Raw genomic sequence first — 25,368 nt, 5'->3', positions numbered from 1 at the left:
TTGCAAAAAATGGTGGCATTGGAGCCTCGTAGTCACGTTATCTAGTGCTGTCCCTTATGTGGTGTAATATTACAGATCTGTCCATCTGTAGCCTCATGAATAGAATGAAGCTGCAGTGTGGACTGACACCGGCAGATCATGAATAGAATGAAGCTGCAGTGTGGACTGACACCGGCAGATCATGAATAGAATGACAGCTGCAGTGTGGACTGACACAGGCAGAGCGGTGGTGAAGACGCAGTAGACGCACATCCGATGTCTACACATCACTGCAGACTTGGAGAGGAAAGCTTGGTCCTCTGGGAGCTCGGAATTAGAAGATTACTCAAGTTAACATTAGGAAATCTTTGAGGTCTCGGACCCAGTGTTCGGATTTTTGTCCCTGTGGGCATCTTTAGGGCTTTTTTTCTGATAAGTTTAGGTTCCCGGTAGAGGAACCCCCCTGATTTGACCTTCGCCCCTCTGTTCATGGGCAGCTTTTGCCAGGCTGGACGCAGTGACGCTGCCCACGGCGCTTGTGCCACAAGAGCAGGACAGGGTGGCCTCTATCGCCCGTCGGAAAGTCCTCATTCGAAAAACATAAATGATGGGATTTATGGCAGAGTTGGCATGAGAGAGAATGACAGCGGTGAGCACCAGGTCTGTGGGCACCACACACTGAGGGCAGAAGAGTCGCACCACATTAGTGATATGAATGGGGAACCAGCAGACAACGAAGCAGAAGACGACGATGAACAGCGAGGTGGCCATGCGGAACTCCCTGAGCACGATGCGTCGCCTCCTCCTCCTCCGGCTCACGTCCACCGCCCATTCTGCAATCTGTCGGATCTGCCTCCGAATTTCCAGGAAGATTCGGGCGTACAACACAAGCATGGCAATGAGCGGTGGGATCACACAGCCAAAAAATATCAAGTAGACCATGTAAGACTCCGAGATGAGGCTACTGAAGAGACACTCGCTTTCCGGAGGGTATGATTTACGCCAGCCCATGAGTGGCATCAAACCAGTGATTGCCGCCAATATCCAAGTACAGATTATCACTATTATGGAAGCTCGTGGCGTGACCAGAGAACGGTAATGGAAGGGGCATAAAATGGAGATGTAGCGCTCTACCGCTATTGCTAAAAGTCCAAAGATGGACGCCAAAGAAAATGTCATGAGGTTGCAGAGCATGAGTAAGCAGGAGAATAGACTGCAGCGTGCTATGCCCAGGTCCAGCATGATGGCACAAGGGATGGCCACGGCTCCCACTAACATGTCCGCAGCGGCGAGAGACAGCAGGAAGTTATTAGTGACGGTGCGGAGCCTGCGGTCATTTATAATCGCCAGGCATATAAGAGTGTTGCCAACCACTGAGATGACCGCCGTCAACACTTCTGTCACTAAGTATGGAACATTGGACACAGTGACCAGAGGGGCGGAGGCAGGGGTTCCGGGATTAGCGGATGAAAGATTCATGGCCAGCAACATGTAGGATAGCGGATCAACCTGGTCAACTGGAATATTCCCTGTACCTGGGGAGCGGAGAATCATTTGTGTCATGAGATATTCACAGATCAAGTCTGTTTTGAAGACTGAGAATATGAGATTGTCTGTACCCTTAATTCGCAGATCCAGGTCTATTCCGGAGACTGGGGAGATAATCCTTGTTTGAAGATTCAGGTCTATTCCAGAGATTATAAAAAGAGATTGTCAGGATCCCCAATCCACAGATCCAGGTCTATTCCAGAGATTTCAAAACAAGATTCTCAGGACCCTCAATCCGCAGATCCAGGTCTACTCCAGAGATTAGAAAATGAGATTGTCTTGACTCTCGATCCAGAGATTAGAAAAAGAGATTATCAGGATCCTCAATCCACAGATCTAGGTCTATTCCCGAGATTAGAAAATTAGATTGTCAAAACCCTCAATCCACAGATCTTGGTCTATTCCAGAGATTAGAACACGAGACTGTCAGAACCCTCAATCCACAGATCCTAGTCTATTCCAGAGATTAGAAGACGAGACTGTTAAAACCCTCAATCCACAGATCTAGGTCTATTCCAGAGATTAGAATACTTGACTGTCAAGACACTCAATCCACAGATCTAGGTCTATTCCAGAGATTAGAAAGTGAGATTGTCTGGACCCTCAATCCACAGATCCAGGTATATTCCAGAGATTAGAAAATTAGATTTTGTTTTTGGACCCTCAATCCATAGATCCAGGTCTACTCCAGAGATTAGAAAAAAAGATTGTTTGGACCCTCAATCCATAGATCCAGGTCTATTCCAGAGATTAGAAATCGAGATTGTCATTACCCTCAATCCACATATCCAAGTCTATTCCAGAGATTAGAAAACGAGATTGTGAGGACCCTCAATCCGCAGTTCCAGGTTTATTCCAGAGATTGGGGAGATTACATTGAGTCCTGACCCTATATCCTCAGGTCCAGAGGTATTCCAGGTAGCGAGATGACTCTGTAGATCCAGGTAAACTGCAGAGAGTGGGGTGATTGTCAAGACCTAATTTCTAGATATTCAGGTCTATTTCATAGATTGAAAAAAAAAATTTTTTCCCAAACTCTCTGTCCACAATTCCAGGTGTATTTCAGAAATCGGAGCGGTGAGATTGTAAATCGGATCACACAGTCCACAGATGTACGTTTTCCAGAGACTGAGAGATGTGATTGAGTCCGATCCTTGTCTGCAGATCTAGGTCTATTCTAAAATTTTCAGGGGTGAAATTGTCAAGACCTTCTGTCTACAGAAGCACTTCTATTCCTAATTTGAAAGATGAGATTGTGAAGACTTTGTGCAGATGCAGGTCCACGCCAGTGATTGGAAAATCAGATTGGTAAATCAGGACCCTCTGTCCACAGATCCAGGTCTATTCTAGAGATTGTGGAGATGTGATTGATGGTGAGGTCCCGCTGTCTGCGGATCTAGGACCGGTCTCCATGGAGCGACTGCCGGGATGCGCTGTCACTTTCTGTGTCCTGATGTGTCTGCCTCCAGAATCTGAATCAGGAAGCGTCTGGTGCACATGTGAGGAGATAGCGTAAGTTTACACGCCCACGTCCTCCCTGATAATGATGGCCCGGTGGCTGGCAGCGGTCATTTCTATCCAGGTCCCGTCACCTGTTAAAATTGTGGCTTTGATTTTGGTTTGTCAATCTGTAGCGCCACTTCTTTTGCTCCGTGTACTGGGGAATAACTGGGTGGTCTCGTGCGCAGCTTTCATCTTATACAGCACATTGCAGTCATACGTGGAAAAACACACATCAGGCGTAACCTGCGGCCACGTATTATCGGGGGACACCGCAACCGCACAGCCCACCCTCTATTCTCAGAAATATATCAATGAGACTCGGTGCAGTGTTGTGCCCCGAGATCACGATTGCTGTGTCCATATTGCAGTGTTCGCCGGCTGTTATCACCCTCGCCGCCATCTGTAATCTGTTCTAATCCGGCCAAGCGTGAGCTGAGGAAAGCAAACAAGCAGCAGATGAGAGGTGGCGCGATGATCGGCCCGGCTGGTACGAGGATCCCACATCACCTTCTTCTTGGTGGGGAGATGGGATGATATTAGGGCGCCCTCCACAATGGGGCGTCACCTGTTTATGAACAGGTCTGACATTACAGTGGAACCTCGGTTTACAAGTAACTTGGTGTACAAGCATTTCTCTATATGAGCAACGCTTGCTGTAAATTTGTAACTTGATTTACGAGCAAATACCGCACACCGGTTCCGTCCTTTCACCGCGCTCTGACCTGCTCTTGCAGTCCGCACAAACACATACACAATTCGTTCCACAACTTGTAGCAATGCCCCATCCTGGTCCCCTATTGTGCCATTACATACACACAGACACACACACACACACACACACACACACACAGACACACACACACACACACACGCACACACACACACACACACACGCGCACACACACACACGCACACACACACGCAGACACACACACGCGCACACACGCGCACACACACACACACACACACACACACAGCGTGCAGTGGAAAGCACTGCAGAGGCTGCTGCTGTCAGTCCTTCCCAAAGGCAGCGCGCTGACTAATCAGAGGCAAGCGGATTATGCCTTTGACGTCAGCGCGCTGGCCAATTAGAGGCAAGCTGCTCATGCCAATGACGTCAGCTGCTGAAACGCTGACAGCGGCAGCCGCTGCATTTGTCTCGATGGTTACCGAATCCACATGCCCGCCGACTGCAAGAACCAGGGAAGAGGCCACCAAGGGAACAGAGGATAGGTGAGCATAATGTGTGAGTTTGTTTGTGTGTGTGTGATTGTGTGTGTGTGTGTGTGTAGTGGCACAAGAGGGGACCAAGATGGGACATTGCTACAAGTTGTGGAACGAATTGTCAGAGTTTCAGTTATTTCCTATGGGAAATTTTGCTTTGCTATACAAGTAACCTGGTTTACGAGCGCACTCACAGAACAGATTGTTCTCAAAAACCAAGGTTCTACTGAACTAATCTATACCACCACAAAGGTGGACGGGAGAAGACGACTGATATTTACAGGGTTAATATTCTACACACGAGTCCTACATGGTGTACGGGCACTGAACAGAATATGGGCCCCATGCGGTCCAGTAGCTCGCTGCACTGCGCCCCTGTATGTCTCAGCGATAGACGACACCTTGGATTACTTTTAGCTCCTGCCCAGGCTGCACCAGTTCTGCGTCTGCCCCTGACGGGGATGTTACATGGGGCTGCTGCCCAGGCTGCACAAGTTCTGCGTCTGCCCCTGACGGGGATGTTACATGGGGCTGCTGCCCAGGCTGCACCAGTTCTGCGTCTGCCCCTGACGGGGATGTTACATGGGACTGCTGCCCAGGCTGCACCAGTTCTGCATCTGCCCCTGACGGGGATGTTACATGGGGCTGCTGCCCAGGCTGCAACTGTTCTGCGTCTGCCCCTGACGGGGATGTTACATGGAGCTGCTGCCCAGGCTGCACCAGTTCTGCGTCTGCCCCTGACGGGGATGTTACATGGGGCTGCTGCCCAGGCTGCACCTGTTCTGCGTCTGCCCCTGACGGGGATGTTACATGGAGCTGCTGCCCAGGCTGCACCACTGCTGCGTCTGCCCCTGACGGGGATGTTACATGGGGCTGCTGCCCAGGCTGCACCAGTGCTGCGTCTGCCCCTGACGGGGACGTTACATGAGGCTGCTGCCCAGTCTGCACCAGTGCTGCGTCTGCCCCTGACGGGGATGTTACATGAGGCTGCTGCCCAGTCTGCACCAGTGCTGCGTCTGCCCCTGACGGGGACGTTACATGAGGCTGCTGCTCAGGCTGCACCAGTGCTGCGTCTGCCCCTGACGGGGATGTTACATGGGGCTGCTGCCCAGGCTGCACCACTGCTGCGTCTGCCCCTGACGGGGATGTTACATGGGGCTGCTGCCCAGGCTGCACCACTGCTGCGTCTGCCCCTGACGGGGATGTTACATGGGGCTGCTGCCCAGGCTGCACCAGTTCTGCGTCTGCCCCTGACGGGGATGTTACATGGGGCTTCTGCCCAGGCTGCACCACTGCTGCGTCTGCCCCTGACGGGGATGTTACATGGGGCTGCTGCCCAGGCTGCACCTGTTCTGCGTCTGCCCCTGATGGGGACGTTACATGAGGCTGCTGCCCAGGCTGCACCAGTGCTGCGTCTGCCCCTGACGCGGATGTTACATGGGGCTGCTGCCCAGGCTGCACCACTGCTGCGTCTGCCCCTGACGGGGATGTTACATGGGGCTGCTGCCCAGGCTGCACCACTGCTGCGTCTGCCCCTGACGGGGATGTTACATGGGGCTGCTGCCTGGAGCAAAAAATAAAGTGTTTGTCTGAGACGAGCGGCACTGGGTCAGATAAATATTTGTCTGGCTGCCATTGTCGTCATCGAGCATTGTCAGCCGGGTCTGCCCCCAGTTTCCATGTCACCCTGCCGGATGATGGTGGCGTGCCCGGACTGAGCCGGCAGCTGGCAGCTCTCCCACCAGGGCACGTGCCCAGCTCTGCGCCATTGCTTGTTTGTACAGAACAGATGGAGGCGACGATGGAGGATCGGAGGGAGGCGAGCGACGTCAGCGCAGAACTGGAGGCCAAAATCTGACACAACAGCCGGCGGCCATATTGTCCTGCACCAAATAGTGCACCACAAGTATCAGCAGAGCCTCCGTGTGCACAGGACATGGCACCAGGGATGGAAAAAGGCGCAAAATCATAACATTGTTGGTTTTTTTTTTTACACTTCTTTATTTTTACAGGGGAGACCTGAGAAATTGGGTGATCTTTCCCCAATGTTAAAAGTTTAACAGGAGGCAAAAGGGAGGAGGGGGCGACATATTATAACCCCAAAGAACTGAGCACTTCTGTGCCCCTGCCCCCTCTCCCACACCACAGACAACATGTGGCGGGTGTGCTGAGGAGGGGTCGGCTCCCTACAGCTCTGGGTCTCCATAACACGGAGAACTACAACTCCCAGACACCTAGGCTAGGGCGTAACCAGGGTAACGGACTGTCCCCCGGAGAACAGCTGACGTCACCAGTCACATGACCGAATTTCTGCCTTCCCGCCAGAACATGAGGTGAGAGGGGGAAGAAGGCCCCGCCCCCGGCTCCAGTCAGCGTCTTCTGGGAATATGGCGGTGCCGGCGGCGGTGATGGACGGAGCTCCGCGGGGGAGGTGGGTGACGGCCCGGGCTTCACTTCCGGCCTCCGGTCACCAGTAAACGGGTGTTATCATATAAATGGAGCCGAGGAAAGCGCGAGCTATGGATCAGTCCGCCATAAAATGACTCCATAGGGGACCCCATAATTGTAAATACCAGGGGTCTGCGCTCTATAATACCGGGGGTCTGCGCTCTATAATACCGGGGGTCTTCACTCTATAATACCGGGGGTCTGCGCTCTATAATACCGGGGGACTGCACTCTATAATACCGGGGGTCTGCGCTCTATAATACCGGGGGTCTGCGCTCTATAATACCGGGGGTCTGCGCTCTATAATACCGGGGGTCTGCGCTCTATAATACCAGGGGTCTGCGCTCTATAATACCGGGGGTCTGCGCTCTATAATACCGGGGGTCTGCGCTCTATAATACCGGGGGACTGCGCTCTATAATACCGGGGGTCTGCGCTCTATAATACCGGGGGTCTGCGCTCTATAATACCGGGGGTCTGCGCTCTATAATACCGGGGGTCTTCGCTCTATAATACCGGGGGTCTTCGCTCTATAATACCGGGGGTCTTCGCTCTATAATACCGAGGGTCTGCGCTCTATAATACCGGGGATCTGCGCTCTATAATACCGGGGGACTGCGCTCTATAATACCGGGGGTCTGCGCTCTATAATACCGGGGGTCTGCGCTCTATAATACCAGGGGTCTGCGCTCTATAATACCGGGGGTCTGCGCTCTATAATACCGGGGGTCTGCGCTCTATAATACCGGGGGTCTGCGCTCTATAATACCGGGGGTCTGCGCTCTATAATACTGGGGGTCTGCGCTCTATAATACCGGGGGTCTATGTTCTATAATACCGGGGGGCTGTGCTCTATAATACCGGGGGTCTGCGCTCTATAATACCGGGGGTCTGCGCTCTATAATACCAGGGGTCTGTGCTCTATAATACCGGGGGGTCTGTGCTCTATAATACCGGGGGTCTATGCTCTATAATACCGGGGGTCTGTGCTCTATAATACCGGGGGTCTATGCTCTATAATACCGGGGGTCTACGCTCTATAATACCGGGGGTCTGCGCTCTATAATACCGGGGGTCTGTGCTCTATAATACCGGGGGTGTACACTCTATAATACCGGGGGTGTACACTCTATAATACCGGGGGTCTGCGCTCTATAATACCGGGTGTCTGCGCTCTATAATACCGGGTGTCTGCACTCTATAATACCGGGGGTCTAGGCTCTATAATACCGGGGGTCTGCGCTCTATAATACCGGGGGTCTATGCTCTATAATACCGGGAGTCTATGCTCTATAATACCGGGGGTCTGCGCTCTATAATACCGGGGGTCTGCGCTCTATAATACCGGGGGTCTGCGCTCTATAATACCAGGGGGCTGTGCTCTATAATATCGGGGGGGCTGAGCTCTATAATACCGGGGATCTGTGCTCTATAATACCGGGGGTCTACGCTCTATTATACCGGGGGTCTGCGCTCTATAATACCGGGGGTGTGCTCTCTATAATACCGGGAGTCTATGCTCTATAATACCAGGGATCTGCATTATTATACCGGGGGTCTGCTCTCTATAATACCAGGGGTCTGCTCTTTATAATACCGGGGGTCTGCGCTCTATAATACCAGGGGTCTGCGCTCTATAATACCGGGGGTCTGCTCTCTATAATACCGGGGGTCTGCGCTCTATAATACCGGGGGTCTGCGCTCTATAATACCGGGGGTCTGCGCTCTATAATACCGGGGGTCTGCGCTCTATAATACCGGGGGTCTACGCTCTATAATACCGGGGGTCTGCGCTCTATAATACCGGGGGTCTGCGCTCTATAATACCGGGGGTCTGCGCTCTATAATACCGGGGGTCTGCGCTCTATAATACCGGGGGTCTGCGCTCTATAATACCGGGGGTCTGCGCTCTATAATACCGGGGGTCTGCGCTCTATAATACCGGGGGTCTGCGCTCTATAATACCGGGGGTCTACGCTCTATAATACCGGGGATCTGCGCTCTATAATACCGGGGGTCTATGCTCTATAATACCGGGGGTCTATGCTCTATAATACCGGGGGTCTACGGGTCTGCGCTCTATAATACCAGGGGTCTGCGCTCTATAATACCAGGGGTCTGCGCTCTATAATACCGGGGGTCTATGCTCTATAATACCGGGGTCTGCGCTCTATAATACCGGGGGGCTGCGCTCTATAATACCGGGGGATGTGCTCTATAATACCAGGGGTCTACGCTCTATAATACCGGGGGTCTGCGCTCTATAATACCGGGGGTCTGCTCTCTATAATACCGGGGGTCTGCGCTCTATAATACCGGGGGTCTGCGCTCTATAATACCGGGGGTCTGCACTCTATAATACCGGGGGTCTGCGCTCTATAATACCGGGGGTCTACGCTCTATAATACCGGGGATCTGCGCTCTATAATACCGGGGGTCTATGCTCTATAATACCGGGGGTCTATGCTCTATAATACCGGGGGTCTACGGGTCTGCGCTCTATAATACCAGGGGTCTGCGCTCTATAATACCAGGGGTCTGCGCTCTATAATACCGGGGGTCTATGCTCTATAATACCGGGGTCTGCGCTCTATAATACCGGGGGGCTGCGCTCTATAATACCGGGGGATGTGCTCTATAATACCAGGGGTCTACGCTCTATAATACCGGGGGTCTGCGCTCTATAATACCGGGGGTCTGCGCTCTATAATACCGGGGGTCTGCTCTCTATAATACCAGGGGACTGCGCTCTATAATACCGGGGGTCTGCGCTCTATAATACCGGGGGTCTGCGCTCTATAATACCGGGGGTCTGCGCTCTATAATACCGGGGGTCTGCGCTCTATAATACCGGGGGTCTGCGCTCTATAATACCGGGGGTCTGCACTCTATAATACCGGGGGTCTGCGCTCTATAATACCGGGGGTCTACGCTCTATAATACCGGGGATCTGCGCTCTATAATACCGGGGGTCTATGCTCTATAATACCGGGGGTCTATGCTCTATAATACCGGGGGTCTACGGGTCTGCGCTCTATAATACCAGGGGTCTGCGCTCTATAATACCAGGGGTCTGCGCTCTATAATACCGGGGGTCTATGCTCTATAATACCGGGGTCTGCGCTCTATAATACCGGGGGGCTGCGCTCTATAATACCGGGGGATGTGCTCTATAATACCAGGGGTCTACGCTCTATAATACCGGGGGTCTGCGCTCTATAATACCGGGGGTCTGCACTCTATAATACCGGGGGTCTGCGCTCTATAATACCGGGGGTCTACGCTCTATAATACCGGGGATCTGCGCTCTATAATACCGGGGGTCTATGCTCTATAATACCGGGGGTCTATGCTCTATAATACCGGGGGTCTACGGGTCTGCGCTCTATAATACCAGGGGTCTGCGCTCTATAATACCAGGGGTCTGCGCTCTATAATACCGGGGGTCTATGCTCTATAATACCGGGGTCTGCGCTCTATAATACCGGGGGGCTGCGCTCTATAATACCGGGGGATGTGCTCTATAATACCAGGGGTCTACGCTCTATAATACCGGGGGTCTGCGCTCTATAATACCGGGGGTCTGCGCTCTATAATACCGGGGGTCTGCTCTCTATAATACCAGGGGACTGCGCTCTATAATACCGGGGGTCTGCGCTCTATATTACCGGGGGTCTGCGCTCTATAATACCGGGGGTCTGCGCTCTATAATACCGGGGGTCTACGCTCTATAATACCGGGGGTCTACGCTCTATAATACCGGGGGTCTGCGCTCTATAATACCAGGGGTCTGCGCTCTATAATACCGGGGGTCTATGCTCTATAATACCGGGGGTCTATGCTCTATAATACCGGGGTCTGCGCTCTATAATACCGGGGGGCTGCGCTCTATAATACCGGGGGATGTGCTCTATAATACCGGGGGTCTGCGCTCTATAATACCGGGGGTCTGCGCTCTATAATACCGGGGGTCTGCACTCTATAATACCGGGGGTCTGCTCTCTATAATACCAGGGGACTGCGCTCTATAATACCGGGGGTCTGCGCTCTATATTACCGGGGGTCTGCGCTCTATAATACCGGGGGTCTGCGCTCTATAATACCGGGGGTCTACACTCTATAATACCGGGGGGCTGCGCTCTATAATACCGGGGGTCTGCGCTCTATAATACCAGGGGTCTGCGCTCTATAATACCGGGGGTCTATGCTCTATAATACCGGGGGGCTGCGCTCTATAATACCGGGGGATGTGCTCTATAATACCAGGGGTCTACGCTCTATAATACCGGGGGTCTGCGCTCTATAATACCGGGGGTCTGCGCTCTATAATACCGGGGGTCTATGCTCTATAATACCGGGGGTCTATGCTCTATAATACCGGGGTCTGCGCTCTATAATACCGGGGGGCTGCGCTCTATAATACCGGGGGATGTGCTCTATAATACCGGGGGTCTGCGCTCTATAATACCGGGGGTCTGCGCTCTATAATACCGGGGGTCTGCACTCTATAATACCGGGGGTCTGCTCTCTATAATACCAGGGGACTGCGCTCTATAATACCGGGGGTCTGCGCTCTATATTACCGGGGGTCTGCGCTCTATAATACCGGGGGTCTGCGCTCTATAATACCGGGGGTCTACACTCTATAATACCGGGGGGCTGCGCTCTATAATACCGGGGGTCTGCGCTCTATAATACCAGGGGGCTGCGCTCTATAATACCGGGGGTCTATGCTCTATAATACCGGGGGGCTGCGCTCTATAATACCGGGGGATGTGCTCTATAATACCAGGGGTCTACGCTCTATAATACCGGGGGTCTGCGCTCTATAATACCGGGGGTCTGCGCTCTATAATACCGGGGGTCTGCTCTCTATAATACCAGGGGACTGCGCTCTATAATACCGGGGGTCTGCGCTCTATAATACCGGGGGTCTACGCTCTATAATACCGGGGGTCTGCTCTCTATAATACCGGGGGGCTGCGCTCTATAATACCAGGGGGCTGCGCTCTATAATACCGGGGGTCTACGCTCTATAATACCGGGGGTCTACGCTCTATAATACCGGGGGTCTGCGCTCTATAATACCAGGGGTCTGCGCTCTATAATACCGGGGGTCTATGCTCTATAATACCGGGGGTCTATGCTCTATAATACCGGGGTCTGCGCTCTATAATACCGGGGGGCTGCGCTCTATAATACCGGGGGATGTGCTCTATAATACCGGGGGTCTGCGCTCTATAATACCGGGGGTCTGCGCTCTATAATACCGGGGGTCTGCACTCTATAATACCGGGGGTCTGCTCTCTATAATACCAGGGGACTGCGCTCTATAATACCGGGGGTCTGCGCTCTATATTACCGGGGGTCTGCGCTCTATAATACCGGGGGTCTGCGCTCTATAATACCGGGGGTCTACACTCTATAATACCGGGGGGCTGCGCTCTATAATACCGGGGGTCTGCGCTCTATAATACCAGGGGTCTGCGCTCTATAATACCGGGGGTCTATGCTCTATAATACCGGGGGGCTGCGCTCTATAATACCGGGGGATGTGCTCTATAATACCAGGGGTCTACGCTCTATAATACCGGGGGTCTGCGCTCTATAATACCGGGGGTCTGCGCTCTATAATACCGGGGGTCTATGCTCTATAATACCGGGGGTCTATGCTCTATAATACCGGGGTCTGCGCTCTATAATACCGGGGGGCTGCGCTCTATAATACCGGGGGATGTGCTCTATAATACCGGGGGTCTGCGCTCTATAATACCGGGGGTCTGCGCTCTATAATACCGGGGGTCTGCACTCTATAATACCGGGGGTCTGCTCTCTATAATACCAGGGGACTGCGCTCTATAATACCGGGGGTCTGCGCTCTATATTACCGGGGGTCTGCGCTCTATAATACCGGGGGTCTGCGCTCTATAATACCGGGGGTCTACACTCTATAATACCGGGGGGCTGCGCTCTATAATACCGGGGGTCTGCGCTCTATAATACCAGGGGTCTGCGCTCTATAATACCGGGGGTCTATGCTCTATAATACCGGGGGGCTGCGCTCTATAATACCGGGGGATGTGCTCTATAATACCAGGGGTCTACGCTCTATAATACCGGGGGTCTGCGCTCTATAATACCGGGGGTCTGCGCTCTATAATACCGGGGGTCTGCTCTCTATAATACCAGGGGACTGCGCTCTATAATACCGGGGGTCTGCGCTCTATAATACCGGGGGTCTACGCTCTATAATACCGGGGGTCTGCTCTCTATAATACCGGGGGGCTGCGCTCTATAATACCAGGGGGCTGCGCTCTATAATACCGGGGGTCTGTGCTCTATAATACCGGGGGTCTGCGCTCTATAATACCGGGGGTCTGCGCTCTATAATACCGGGGGTCTGCACTCTATAATACCGGGGGTCTGCGCTCTATAATACCGGGGGTCTACGCTCAATAATACCGGGGGTCTGCGCTCTATAATACCAGGGGTCTGTGCTCTATAATACCGGGGGTCTATGCTCTATAATACCGGGGGTCTGTGCTCTATAATACCGGGGGTCTGTGCTCTATAATACCGGGGGTCTACGCTCTATAATACCGGGGGTCTATGCTCTATAATACCGGGGGTCTATGCTCTATAATACCGGGGGTCTATGCTCTATAATACCGGGGGTCTGTACTCTATAATCCCGGGGGTCTGCGCTCCATAATATGGGGGTCTACACTTTATAATACTGGGGGTCTGCGCTCTATAATACCGGGGGTCTACGCTCTTTAATTCCGGGGATCTCCGCTCTTTAATACCGGGGGTCTATGCTCTATAATCCCGGGGGTCTGCGCTCTATAATCCCGGGGGTCTGCGCTCTATAATACCGGGGGTCTGCGCTCTATAATACCGGGGGTTTGCGCTCTATAATACCGGGGGTCTGTACTCTATAATCCCGGGGGTCTGTGCTCCATAATATGGGGGTCTACACTTTATAATACCGGGGGTCTGCGCTCTATAATACCGGGGGTCTATGCTCTATAATACCAGGGATCTGCATTATTATACCGGGGGTCTGTGCTCTGTTATACCAGGGGTCTACCCTCTATAATACCGGAGGTCTGTGCTATATCATACTGGGGGTCTGCGCTCTGTTATACCTGGGGTCTATGTTCTGTTACTCCGGAAGACGTCTACACTCTGTTGTAGCGGGAGTCAATGCTCTGTTATATCGGGGGTCTGCTTTCTGTTATACCAGGGTTCTACACTCTGTTGTATCGGGGGTCTACACTATGTTACACGAGGGTCTACTCTCTTATATCAGTGGTTTACGATCTTATATATTGGTGGTCTTTGCTCTTATACTGAGGGTCTGCGCTCTTCTATCAGACGCTCCTAGTCCAGATGCTGCGCACCCCGAGACTCATGGCACTGAGCCTCAGGATACGCGTAATACAGGTTCAGATACTACCCCACGCATCCGACCATCTCCTTACCCATCATTTTGCCAGACAGGAGTAATCAGTTTTCCTTTAGGGCAACATGGTGGCTCAGTCATTTGCAACGTACAGTGGCTCAGTGGTTAGGACTATACTGTGGCTCAGTGGTTAGCACTGAAGTCTTTCAGCGCTGGGTTCCTGGATTAAAAATCCCACCAAGAACAATATCTGCAGTTTGTATGTTCTCCCTGTGTTTCGTGGGTTTCCTCCGGGTACTCCGGTTTCCTCCCACACTCCAAAAACATACAGATAGGGAATGTAGATTGTAATCCCCAATGGGGACAGTGTTGCTGATGCATACAGAACGATGTGGAACTAATAGCGCTGTATAATCTAATAAATATTTCATTATTATTCCTTTAAGGATCAGATCATTGATGATGGAGGAGCTGGTGATGACCCTTCCTGGCAATCAGGGGAAAGAGCGTGGATTTCAGGTCTGTTTATATGATATAGTGCAGATTTTGTGACTCTGATCTGTGCTCCGCAGCTTCGGCCTCCACATCACCGCATATAATGATCCTGAGTTACATTAGTGACAATACTGCACGTCTTATTCTCCAGTCACGTCCGGAGCTGTGAGGTTTTCTGCTGGGGTAATGCTACAGATATAGTGGACGGGATTGATGGGGTGTTGTATATAATGTGTAATGTCATGTTATGGTTTAGGTGAAAGCTTCAGCTCCTTTTCCTGACCTTTGTCGGTGACGGTGGCTTTTCTAAGGCTAGTTTCACACTTGAGTTGAACGGCATCCGTTGCATTGCGTCGTGTGACGGATGCAACGGATGCGTTGCATGTAGTGGCACAACAGATGCAACGGATCGTACAAAACAACGGAATCTGCTTTTTTTTTTTCTTTACAATTTCACCGGCGGCAGACTATTGTGAACGATCAGCTGATCACCCGGCTGCCGAGTGATCAGCTGATCGCTCACAGCAGCCGGTCGCCAGGTGATCAGCTGATCGCTCACAGCAGCCGGCCGCCGGGTGATCAGCTGATCGTTCGGCGGCCGAGAATGTGTGCGGGGGGCGGGGTGGGTGGAGCCGAGCGGGGCCATGGCACTGAGGACGTCAGTGCTGGGGACTGCACGGCTGGGGACAGGTGAGTGTGCGTGTGTACATGCGGGAGGGGGCGGAGCAGAGCGGGGAAGTGTCGGGCTCCCTGCACACGTAGCCAGGGTAAATATCGGATACTAAGCAAAGCGCTTTGCTTAGTAACCCGAAGTGTACCCTGATTACGTGTGCAGGGGGCCAGAGAGAGCATGTGCAGCGAAATCCTAAGGATTCCGCTGCTCAAAAAACGTTACATGCTGTGTTCCTTCCGCCCGGCGGAAGCAACGCAGTATCGGCCAGCAGAAGCAACGCAGGTCCATCAGTTGCAATCCGTCGTCCATACAAGTCTATGGGAAGCAGCGGAATCTGTTAACGGATTCCGCCGTTTTCCAAAACGGCGGATTGCGACTGAAGGAAAAAAACGCAAGTGTGAAAGTACCCTAAGAATCTCAATATCCAGATGCTGATTGAAGCAGGAACTAGAAAATTTCAGAAAAAACTCAGACATGGTTGTAAATAACTTGTAGAGATGCCCATACAATATACTGTATATGGTCCACGTGATGTACAGGGCTGTGCAAACATTTTAGGCAGATGGTGAAAAAATGCTGCAGAGTAAGAAGCTTTCATACATACAAGAGATAATTAGTGTATTTTTTTGTAAATTAACAAAATGCAAAGAGAATGAAGAAAAGAGAAATGTACTGTGCTTTAAAAAAGTTTTTCACACTATTTCACATTACATCTACAAACTTAAATATATTTTATTTGGATTTTACGTGATACCAACACTTAAGTAGAAGTATTTTTAAAGTGTACAAGAAATGTTACATGGTTTTATAATTATTTTAAAAATATAAATCTGAAAATTGTGACGTGTATTTGTATTCATCCCCCTGTAGTCTGATCCCCTGAATAAAATCCTGAGTGACTAAGTGCCCCCAGAAGTAACATAATTAGTACATTGAGTCCACGTGTGTGATTTCTTGTCAGTATAACTACAGTTGTTTTGTGAAGGCCTCAGAAATTTGTGTGAGAAAATTGAAAACCAAGGAACCCACCAGACGGGTCAGGGATAAAGAGTAAAGCAGGGTTAGGTCATAAAATAAAAACCCAAGCTCTGAACATCTCACGGAGCAGTGTTCAATCCATCATACAAAAATGGAAGGAGTACAGCACAACTGCAAGTCCAAGACATGGCCGCCCACCGAAACTGACACCCCAAGAAGGAAGATGCTAATGTGAGAAGCTCCTGGAGGAGCCACAGAGATCACAGCTCTGTCCACAGGACAACTATAAGTTGTAGACTCCACAAGGCTGGGCTTTATGGAAGAGCAGCTAGAGGAAGACATGTTTGCAAGGTAAGCTATGAGAAGTACTGTTTTCAGTATGAAAAAAGCCATGTAGGGGGCACAGCGAGCAGTGGAAGACAGGGCTCTGCACAGAGGAGACCAAATGAGAACTTTTTGACTAAATGTAAAATACTATGTGTGGCGAAAAACTAACACTGCACATCACCCTGAAACACCATCCCCACCGTCACACATGGTGGTGGCCGCATCTTGCTGTGAGAAGGCTTTTCTTCAGCAGGGGCGGGGAGGCCGGTCAGAGTTGATGGATCGAGCTACATACAGGACAATCCTGGAGGAAAACCTGTCAGAGGCTGCAGGAGACCGGGACGTAGGTTCAACGTCCAGCAGGACAACGACGCTGATCATCCTGCAGGGAGAAAATTCCTGTGGATGAACGGCCGAGTCACAGTCCAGATCCAAATCCATCGGGATCACAGATATCTCCATCCAATCTCACTGAGCGAGAGTGCATGTACAAAGAAGGGGATATGTCACCTCTAGAGCAGCAAAGCTGGAGCGACAGACTCCAAAATACAGAGAAAGGTGGGAATACAAAGTACTGACTCCGGGGGGGTGAATACAAATGCACCTCACAATTTTTAGATTTATATATATATAATAAATGTAAAAAACCATGTATCCTTTCCTTTACATTTCAGAGATACCGTAATTAGTGTTGGGATCACATAACACAGATTTAAGTCTGTGGGTGCAACGTGAAAAAATGTGGAAAAGTTCACGCTGACTATTTAAGGCAGGGTATATGTAATGTATAGGCTTCTGGTGATCTATGTAAAATGATGGATACCTATACGATGTATTGTACCTCACAGAAGGCGATTCTACGCGTCATCTCCTACATCCAGTTCCTGCAAAACAGAATACATGAGACACAGAGCAACCTCGCCCCCCATAGCGGCCACCAGGGTAAGTGGAGAGAGGGCATGTGTGTACAGGGGGGTAGATAATAATGCATGTGAGTGCTTGGTGCGGAGCCCACTTGCTTTACCTGTAGTGGTACAGGTCAGTGCGGATGGCATTGGGCATGCAGACCCTAGAGCGGGGGCAGGGAAGGTACATAGCACAAAGCAGCTCCTTTTCTTGCAGGTTTCCTGCCTCTTTGGATTCCGAAAGGTTCAGTAGATGTCACCAGTAAACATAAAAAAGTGAGAAGATGGCGGCCACGGGGTGAGATAAGAGTGCACTCGTCTTTCTTTCTCTCTTCCACCTTAACATTTTGGATTCACTCTCATTTGTGTATATATACAGTGAAAAAAATCGCATTGCACTCGCACCAATGTTATTCAATGAGGCCGTGTTCATCTGTGAGTCCCTCCTCAGCTTGAATCGGGCCAAGGAAAAGATTGCAGCATGCTGTGATTGGCTGCGTATTTCAGACGAGACTCACCAATGCAAAATAGATAAATATCCAGCAAATATATCATTTCCCAACCCCCCTACACATGATGAACTTGCACCCTTTAGTTCCTTTCATGTGGCACTAAAGGGTGTTTTGGCTTAACTTCATAAATAATTTAAAAAATGACATGGGGACCCCCTTATTTTTGATAACCAGCAAAGTTAAAGCAGACAGCGGGGGGCTGGTATTATCAAGCGCTCATGCATTGTGATGGCGTGATCAGAAGTTCGGCGCGGTCCCTGCAGGGAGCAATAACGTCAGCATCTTCTCTTTAAGGTTGTGAAGCGAAACCAAAACTACCTTCCAGGCAGATCTATAGGTAAGAACGTCACTCATTGCCCTGCGTGCGTGGTGCAAAATTGCGGCTTGTGACTGATGTGTCTAATTCCAGGCAGACGCTGGTCCCATACGTCTCCTCTTCCTCCTCGGATAATGGCGATGGCAGTCCGTGGCTCGTGTCTGTGACCCCAGGCTCTCCGCCCAGTAAGTGATTCTGCTCAGATTGGTCACATCATTGATGGAAAGCCTTCACTGGTGTTCACTAGTGCCAGTTCATGAAACCAGCCGAGGTGCAGAATGTGCGCGGTCACCGGTCCAGGAGTAAGAAGATTCCACTGCGGCTGCAAATTGTAACCATCTGTGATAATATCTGCATGTGGCTTGGAAAAGGTTTTGTAGCAGAGTGTGTGGGCAAATCTGCAATGTATATATTCAGGATTTCCCCTCTAATTGTGTGATTAGCTACTGGCAGCATTGCTGGTTTCCAATCACTATGGAGGGAGTGCTGCATTGACTTATTTCCCATATTTTGCAGGTCCCTGCATCCCACAAGCGTCTTTAGCTGCAGCTCTGGAGCTCAGCCCTTTGCTCCTGTCCTCTCCTGCCGATTATCTCCCACAGGGTAGGTACAGGTATATTGTGGGCAGAGGCGGCCATATAACGTGGGTGCAGATGATGGTTATGGAGTGCAAAGTGAATGCTCATTTTGGGGTTTTTCTTTTTAGCTTTGTTTGAGGAGATGGAGATTGACTCTTGGGCATCTGAAGATGTTCAGGTAACGTGATGACTTTATACCTCGTAAGTAAACCAAGGGGCTCCCTCAGATGTCAGCTCAGGGGCCTTCTGGGGCCAGTTGCAGCAATACTTTATTCATGGCTTTGTGTTTAGGACCCTGTACTGGCCCCGGCCTTCTCCCTGGATCACAGCTATCTGTCCTCTGATAAGAGCCACACCTTACCCCTGCTGCCAACAAAGAAAACCCCTCAGGTCCCACCAGAATCTGCATTAAGGACATGCATTCATGTGCATGGTAACAAAAGCAAAGCCAAGCGGCTGCAGGTAACGTCCAGCACAGATGTGGGTGGAAGCTTTGGTCACTGGTAGCATTGATGTGATCCGTTTTGAATTTCAGGGGCACAGCTCCATCTCCTGCAATGTGACAGCAGCAAGCCCCGGTCATAACCCAGGAAAGACCATCGCACCGAAACAACGCAAGTTATCCCGTCTGCAGCAGATCAGAAAGAAGTGTGTGAATGGATTCATCATGTTCTGCAGATTAAACAGGCGTCCATACCTGAGGTACCTGAGACGTCCGAGCGTGCGGCATGGCCAGCGACGGAGGATCTGACTTTCTCCTTGTCTTTTTAGTGCGCACCCGGGAAAAGCTTCGACAGCCGCAACAAAGGACCTGGCAGAGCTGTGGAGACTGATGTCAGCCCGCGAGAGGCGGCCATATTGGTGAGAGGCCATGTCTGGCAGACTGAAGACACTAATCCTCCTCATCCACTGAAGCTCCTCCTCATTATTCTTGGCTCCTCCTCATTAATAATCCTGACTCCTCCTCATTAATAATCCTGACTCCTCCTCATCAATCCTGACTCCTCATTAATAATCCTGACTCCTCCTCCTCAATTCTGGCTGGTCCTCATTAATAATCCTGACTCATCCTCATCAATCCTGACTCCTCCTCATTAATAATCCTGACTCCTCCTCATTAATAATCCTGACTCCTCCTCATCAATCCTGACTCCTCCTCATTAAAAATCCTGACTCCTCCTCATCAATCCTGACTCCTCCTCATTAATAATCCTGACTCCTCCTCATCAATCCTGACTCCTCCTCATTAATAATCCTGACTCCTCCTCAATTCTGGCTGGTCCTCATTAATAATCCTGACTCCTCCACATCAATCCTGACTCCTCCTCATTAATAATCCTGACTCCTCCTCATTAATAATCCTGACTCCTCCTCTTCAATTCTGTCTCCTCCTCATTAATAATCCTGACTCCTCCTCATTAATCCTGGCTCCTCCTCATTAATAATCCTGACTCCTCATTAATCCAGGCTCCTCCTCCTCATTAACAGTCCTGGCTCCTCCTCCTTATTAATAATTCTAACTCATTAATCCTGGCTTGTCTTTTATTAGCTGACTCCTCCTCCATATTAATCCTGGCCTCTCCCCTTCAGCATTGTTCCTCCCGGCCCCTGATCCTCCCCGTTTCTCATTAATCCTGGTCGCGCCCTTTATTATTTTTGGCCACTCCCCTCAATGTGTCATTCATCTTGGCTCCTCCTCATTGACTTTTCTCCCTCCTCTTTCAGTATTAAGGCTCTGCAGTTCAGTCTGCTCCATGATCGTCTGGTGAAGGGTGGCTCCTCGCGGCTGTCACATGAGAACGTCTCTCCACCCAAACCTGTGTCTGTGCTGCTGGCGGAGAAAGCTGCTCAATCCCAGGAAGCAATCCAGCCCTAACATGAGTGCCCAGTACTTACCCAGCAGAGGACCCCCAATGTTACTGATCCGTTGTACCCCAGTTTAACTGTTGATGTTCCCCTGCAAAGCTGTGTTTTTCTGCATTTATAACGCAGGATGTTGATATTTACTGGTCTATGATTAATACCATCGCTGCCTCCTCAGGAGATATCCCACTGCTGACCACACACCCACTCCCACACATGACCCCCACCTATGCCGATTATATTCACATTTGACCACACTCATGAGAAAAGCAAAGGAACCACCAGTGTTCCTTCAGGGACAGTACTCACAATATATAGTATAGTAGGTAGCACCAGTGAGGAAATATATATAAAACTTAACCTTTAATATTAATCATTAAAATTAGCAATATTAAAAATACAATTAGGATCACCCTGCAGGTGACCAAAAGCACATTGCCCTGAACCGTATCAAAGTGCCTTTGGGCAACAACCAATAAGGGATAGCCGGTCAGTGTGTTGAAGACAAAATAACTCTACACCCTCAGTGGGCGATGTAGCTCCCGATTAGTATGGACAGTGGTCCCACTACCAATGAACAAGAGTCAAAGCTACCGCATACAGCACGGATAATAAAGAGGGGGGGTACATCAGTCCCACAATTACCACGGGTACCTCAGATATAAGGACACTTTGTCCCCTTTTAAATGTATTCAGCACAAACAAAGCAATAATATGGAAGGATCTCACCCAGTTAGAAGGTCTTCCAGTGCTTTATACAGCAATTCTTGTTGGCGGGGTCAAGACGGGCCTGGAATCCAGGCTTGATACAACTCGCCCTAAACCCCCTTCACTCCCGTCCTTACAAGGACGGTCCACATCTGAACCTATGTCCTTGTACAGAAAAGCCCCACATGCCTCCCGACTAGAGTTGAGCGGATCGGGTATAATCCGGGTCCGACGGATCCGGATTGGGTTGCCGCCGAAGTCCGGATCCGATCCGGAATCCGCGGCTATGTAAATGAATGGGGAGTCGGGACGAGAGGGACAAAGAGAGAGAGAGAGAAAAAAAAAAAAAATCCCGGATCCGGATCGTGCACCCCGAATCCCGGGTCCTGGTCGGACTCGGATCAGACTCTCGAACCGTGCGGATCCGGATTTTGCCGATCCGGGTCCGCTCAACACTACTCCTGACGCGTTTCGTCACAAATAGTGACTCCTCAGGGGACCAAGCATGGGTTAATGGGTTACATGTAATAGGGCCAATAGTGGTGTGGTGCCTGCAAGGTCCATACACCAAATGCTGCAAACCCAGGAAAGGTGATCCTAATTGTATTTTTAATATTGCTAATTTTAATGATTAATATTAAAGGTTAAGTTTTATTTATATTTCCTCACTGGTGCTACTTACTTTGACCACACTCACTATAACATTCACTGCTGACCACACCCACATTCATCTTTGACCACACCCACTCTTATAATCTGTTACCGCACCCTCGCATACATTCACTGGCCACACCCAGTATTTTTTTTACTGTTACTTGTTACAAATAAACCACATCACTTTTCAAATATTTGTAAATCTCGCCCACTTTTATACTGCTGACCACACCCACTCTGCTGTTTACAGGTGGACATGCCCATTCATCTGTTTACAGTTGGACATGCCCAGTCATCTGTTTACAGTTGGACATGCCCAGTCATCTGTTTACAGTTGGACATGCCCAGTCATCTGTTTACAGTTGGACATGTCCATTCATCTGTTTACAGTTGGCCACGCCCATTCTTCCTGCACCACTTATCTGGTGCTAAGAAGCGGGGGCCGCTGTTTCTGTGCTCCTCACCTGGTTTTGTGCTCCGGTTGCCATGTGACACAATAATAAGGTTCTTCAACACTTTATTTTAAAAATGGGGCCATGGTTACCTCAAAATAAAATATGTATCCATACTCTGGCGGATGATCTCACATGACTACTGCAGCTGGTGGGTGCCGAACACTATGACGTACGGCGGTCACCGATCCCCGGTGAGGCTGCACCGACCTGTGAGCTGCCCGGTGGATCCTGGGTGGGTCAAAATTATTCTCCAGCGCGTCCCACAGATGATCGGGACTGAAATCCAGGAATCAAGACAAGTAGTCACCTCGACCTCATCATGTTCCTCACTCCTGGTTGGGTTGTATCACATCCACATGATCCCAGCAGAACAGCGCACGGCCTCAGCGGGTTGTGTTCTTACCCGGTGCCATCTCTTCACCAAGTAAGTGACAGCTGTTCACATGAGAGAAAACGTGAGGCATCAGACCAGGACGTCTTCCATCACTCCATGGTTCAAGCCTTGGATGCACCATCACTGGTCCAACTACTGTCCTTTCCTAGACACTTGGTAGATAATAACCACCCCACAGACCCCCCGTATACCAGGAACATACCACAAGACCCTCCGTATACCGGGAACACTCCACTAGACCCTCAGTATACCGGGAACACCTCCCAAGACCCTCCGTATACCGGGAACACCCCACAAGACCCTCCGTATACCGGGAACACCTCACAAGACCCTCCGTATACCGGGAACACCCCACAAGACCCTCCGTATACCGGGAACACCCCACAAGACCCTCCGTATACCGGGAACACCCCACAAGACAATCCGTATACCGGGAACACCCCACAAGAACCTCCGTATACCGGGAACACCCCACAAGACCCTCCGTATACCGGGAACACCCCACAAGACAATCCAAATACCGGGAACACCCCACAAGACCCTCTGTATACCGGGAACACCCCACAAGACCCGCCGTATACTTGGAACACCCCACAAAACAATCCGTATACCGGGAACACCACACAAGACCCTAAGTATACCGGGAACACCCCAAGAGACCCTTCATATACCAGGAACACCCCACAATACCCTACGTACACCGGGAACACCCCACAAAACAATCCGTATACCGGGAACACCCCAAGAGACCCTTCATATACCGGGAACACCCCACAAGACCCTCCGTATACCGGGAACACCCCAAGAGACCCTGCATATACCAGGAACACCCCACAAGACCCTCCGTATACAGGGAACACACCACAAGACCCTCCGTATACCGGGAACACCCCACAAGACAATCCGTATACTGGGAACAAGATCTGCCGTATAGTGGGAACACCCACCGTACACCGGGAGCACCCAACAAGACCCGCCGAATACTGGGAACACCCCACAAGACCCTCTATATACTGGGAACACCCCACAAGACCCTCTATATACTGGGAACACCCCACAAGACCCTCTATATACTGGGAACACCCCACAAGACCCTCTATATACTGGGAACACACCACTAGACCCTCTATATACTGGGAACACACCACTAGACCCTCCGTATACTGGGAACACGCAACAGACCCTCCGTATACCGGGAACACCCCACAAGACCCTCTGTATACTAGGAACACCCCACAAGACCCACCGTATGAAGGGAACACTCCACAAGACCCACCGTATGAAGGGAACACTCCACAAGACCCTCCGTATACTGGGAACACCCCACAAGACCCACCGTATGAAGGGAACACTCCACAAGACCCACCGTATGAAGGGAACACCCCACAAGACCCCCCGTATACTGGGAACACCCCACAAGACCCTCTGTATGCTGGGAACACCCCACAAGACCCTCTATATACTGGGAACACCCCACAAGACCCTCTATATACTGGGAACACCCCACAAGACCCTCTATATACTGGGAACACCCCACAAGACCCTCTATATACTGGGAACACCCCACAAGACCCTCTATATACTGGGAACACACCACTAGACCCTCCGTATACCGGGAACACCCCACAAGACCCTCTATATACTGGGAACACCCCACAAGACCCTCCGTATACTGGGAACACAAGACTATATACTGGGAAGACCTCACAAGACCCTCCAATTACTGGGAACACCCAGGGAACACCCCACAAGACCCGCCGTATACTGGGAACACCCCACAAGACCCTCTGTATACTGGGATCACCCCACAAGACCCTCTGTATACTGGGAACACCCCACAAGACCCTCTGTATACTGGGAACACCCCACAAGACCCGCCGTATACTGGGAACACCCCACAAGATCTTCTGTATACTGGAAACACCCCACAAGATCCTCTGTATACTGGGAACACCCCACAAGACCCTCCGTATGCTGGAAACACACCACAAGACCCTCTGTATACTGTGAACACCCCACAAGACCCTCCGTATACTGGGAACACCCCACAAGACCCTCTATATACTGGGAACACCCCGCAAGACCCTCCGTATACTGGGAACACAAGACTATATACTGGGAAGACCTCACAAGACCCTCCAATTACTGGGAACACAAAACCCTCCATATACTGGGAACACAAGACCCTCTGTATACTGGGAACACAAGACCCTCCGTATACTGGGAACACAAAACCCTCCATATACAGGGAACACAAGACCCTCCATATACAGGGAACACAAGACCCTCCATATACTGGGAACACAAGACCCTCTGTATACTGGGAACACAAGACCCTCTGTATACTGGGCGCTGTTAGTTCTGTATTCTGCATGCTTCGGAGAGTGACACTTGCCATCCGCA

The 25,368-nt window shown here is 50.7% G+C and overlaps 1 protein-coding gene and 1 pseudogene across 4 annotated transcripts; one reads left to right on the top strand and one right to left on the bottom strand.

The window, feature by feature from the left end:
- Positions 1–417: 417 nt before the first annotated feature.
- LOC142251713 (adenosine receptor A1 pseudogene) lies at positions 418–1,470 on the bottom strand (annotated as a pseudogene).
- A 4,588-nt stretch (positions 1,471–6,058) lies between these two features.
- MEIOSIN (meiosis initiator) lies at positions 6,059–22,308 on the top strand. Of its 4 annotated transcripts, none has more exons than XM_075322397.1 (12): positions 6,059–6,230; positions 14,554–14,626; positions 17,429–17,522; positions 17,703–17,783; positions 18,292–18,334; positions 18,407–18,498; positions 18,830–18,916; positions 19,020–19,069; positions 19,183–19,353; positions 19,427–19,593; positions 19,663–19,752; positions 20,617–22,308. In XM_075322397.1, exons 2-12 carry the CDS (start codon positions 14,567–14,569, stop codon positions 20,765–20,767), a joined length of 1,086 nt encoding a protein of 361 aa, XP_075178512.1. In that variant the 5' UTR covers positions 6,059–6,230; positions 14,554–14,566; the 3' UTR covers positions 20,768–22,308. The 4 variants fall into 4 exon arrangements, with proteins under 4 accessions (XP_075178512.1, XP_075178511.1, XP_075178510.1 ...); XM_075322396.1 differs by lacking the exon at positions 6,059–6,230 and adding an exon at positions 6,259–6,587; XM_075322395.1 differs by lacking the exon at positions 6,059–6,230 and adding an exon at positions 6,575–6,685 and having other exon boundaries at positions 17,432–17,522.
- Positions 22,309–25,368: the final 3,060 nt, after the last annotated feature.

This window comes from Anomaloglossus baeobatrachus, chromosome 9, assembly GCF_048569485.1.
Source record: "Anomaloglossus baeobatrachus isolate aAnoBae1 chromosome 9, aAnoBae1.hap1, whole genome shotgun sequence".
Lineage (NCBI taxonomy): Eukaryota > Metazoa > Chordata > Amphibia > Anura > Aromobatidae > Anomaloglossus > Anomaloglossus baeobatrachus.
The sequence above is the reverse complement of the archived record's forward strand: the minus strand, read 5'-3'. Positions and strand labels throughout refer to the sequence as shown.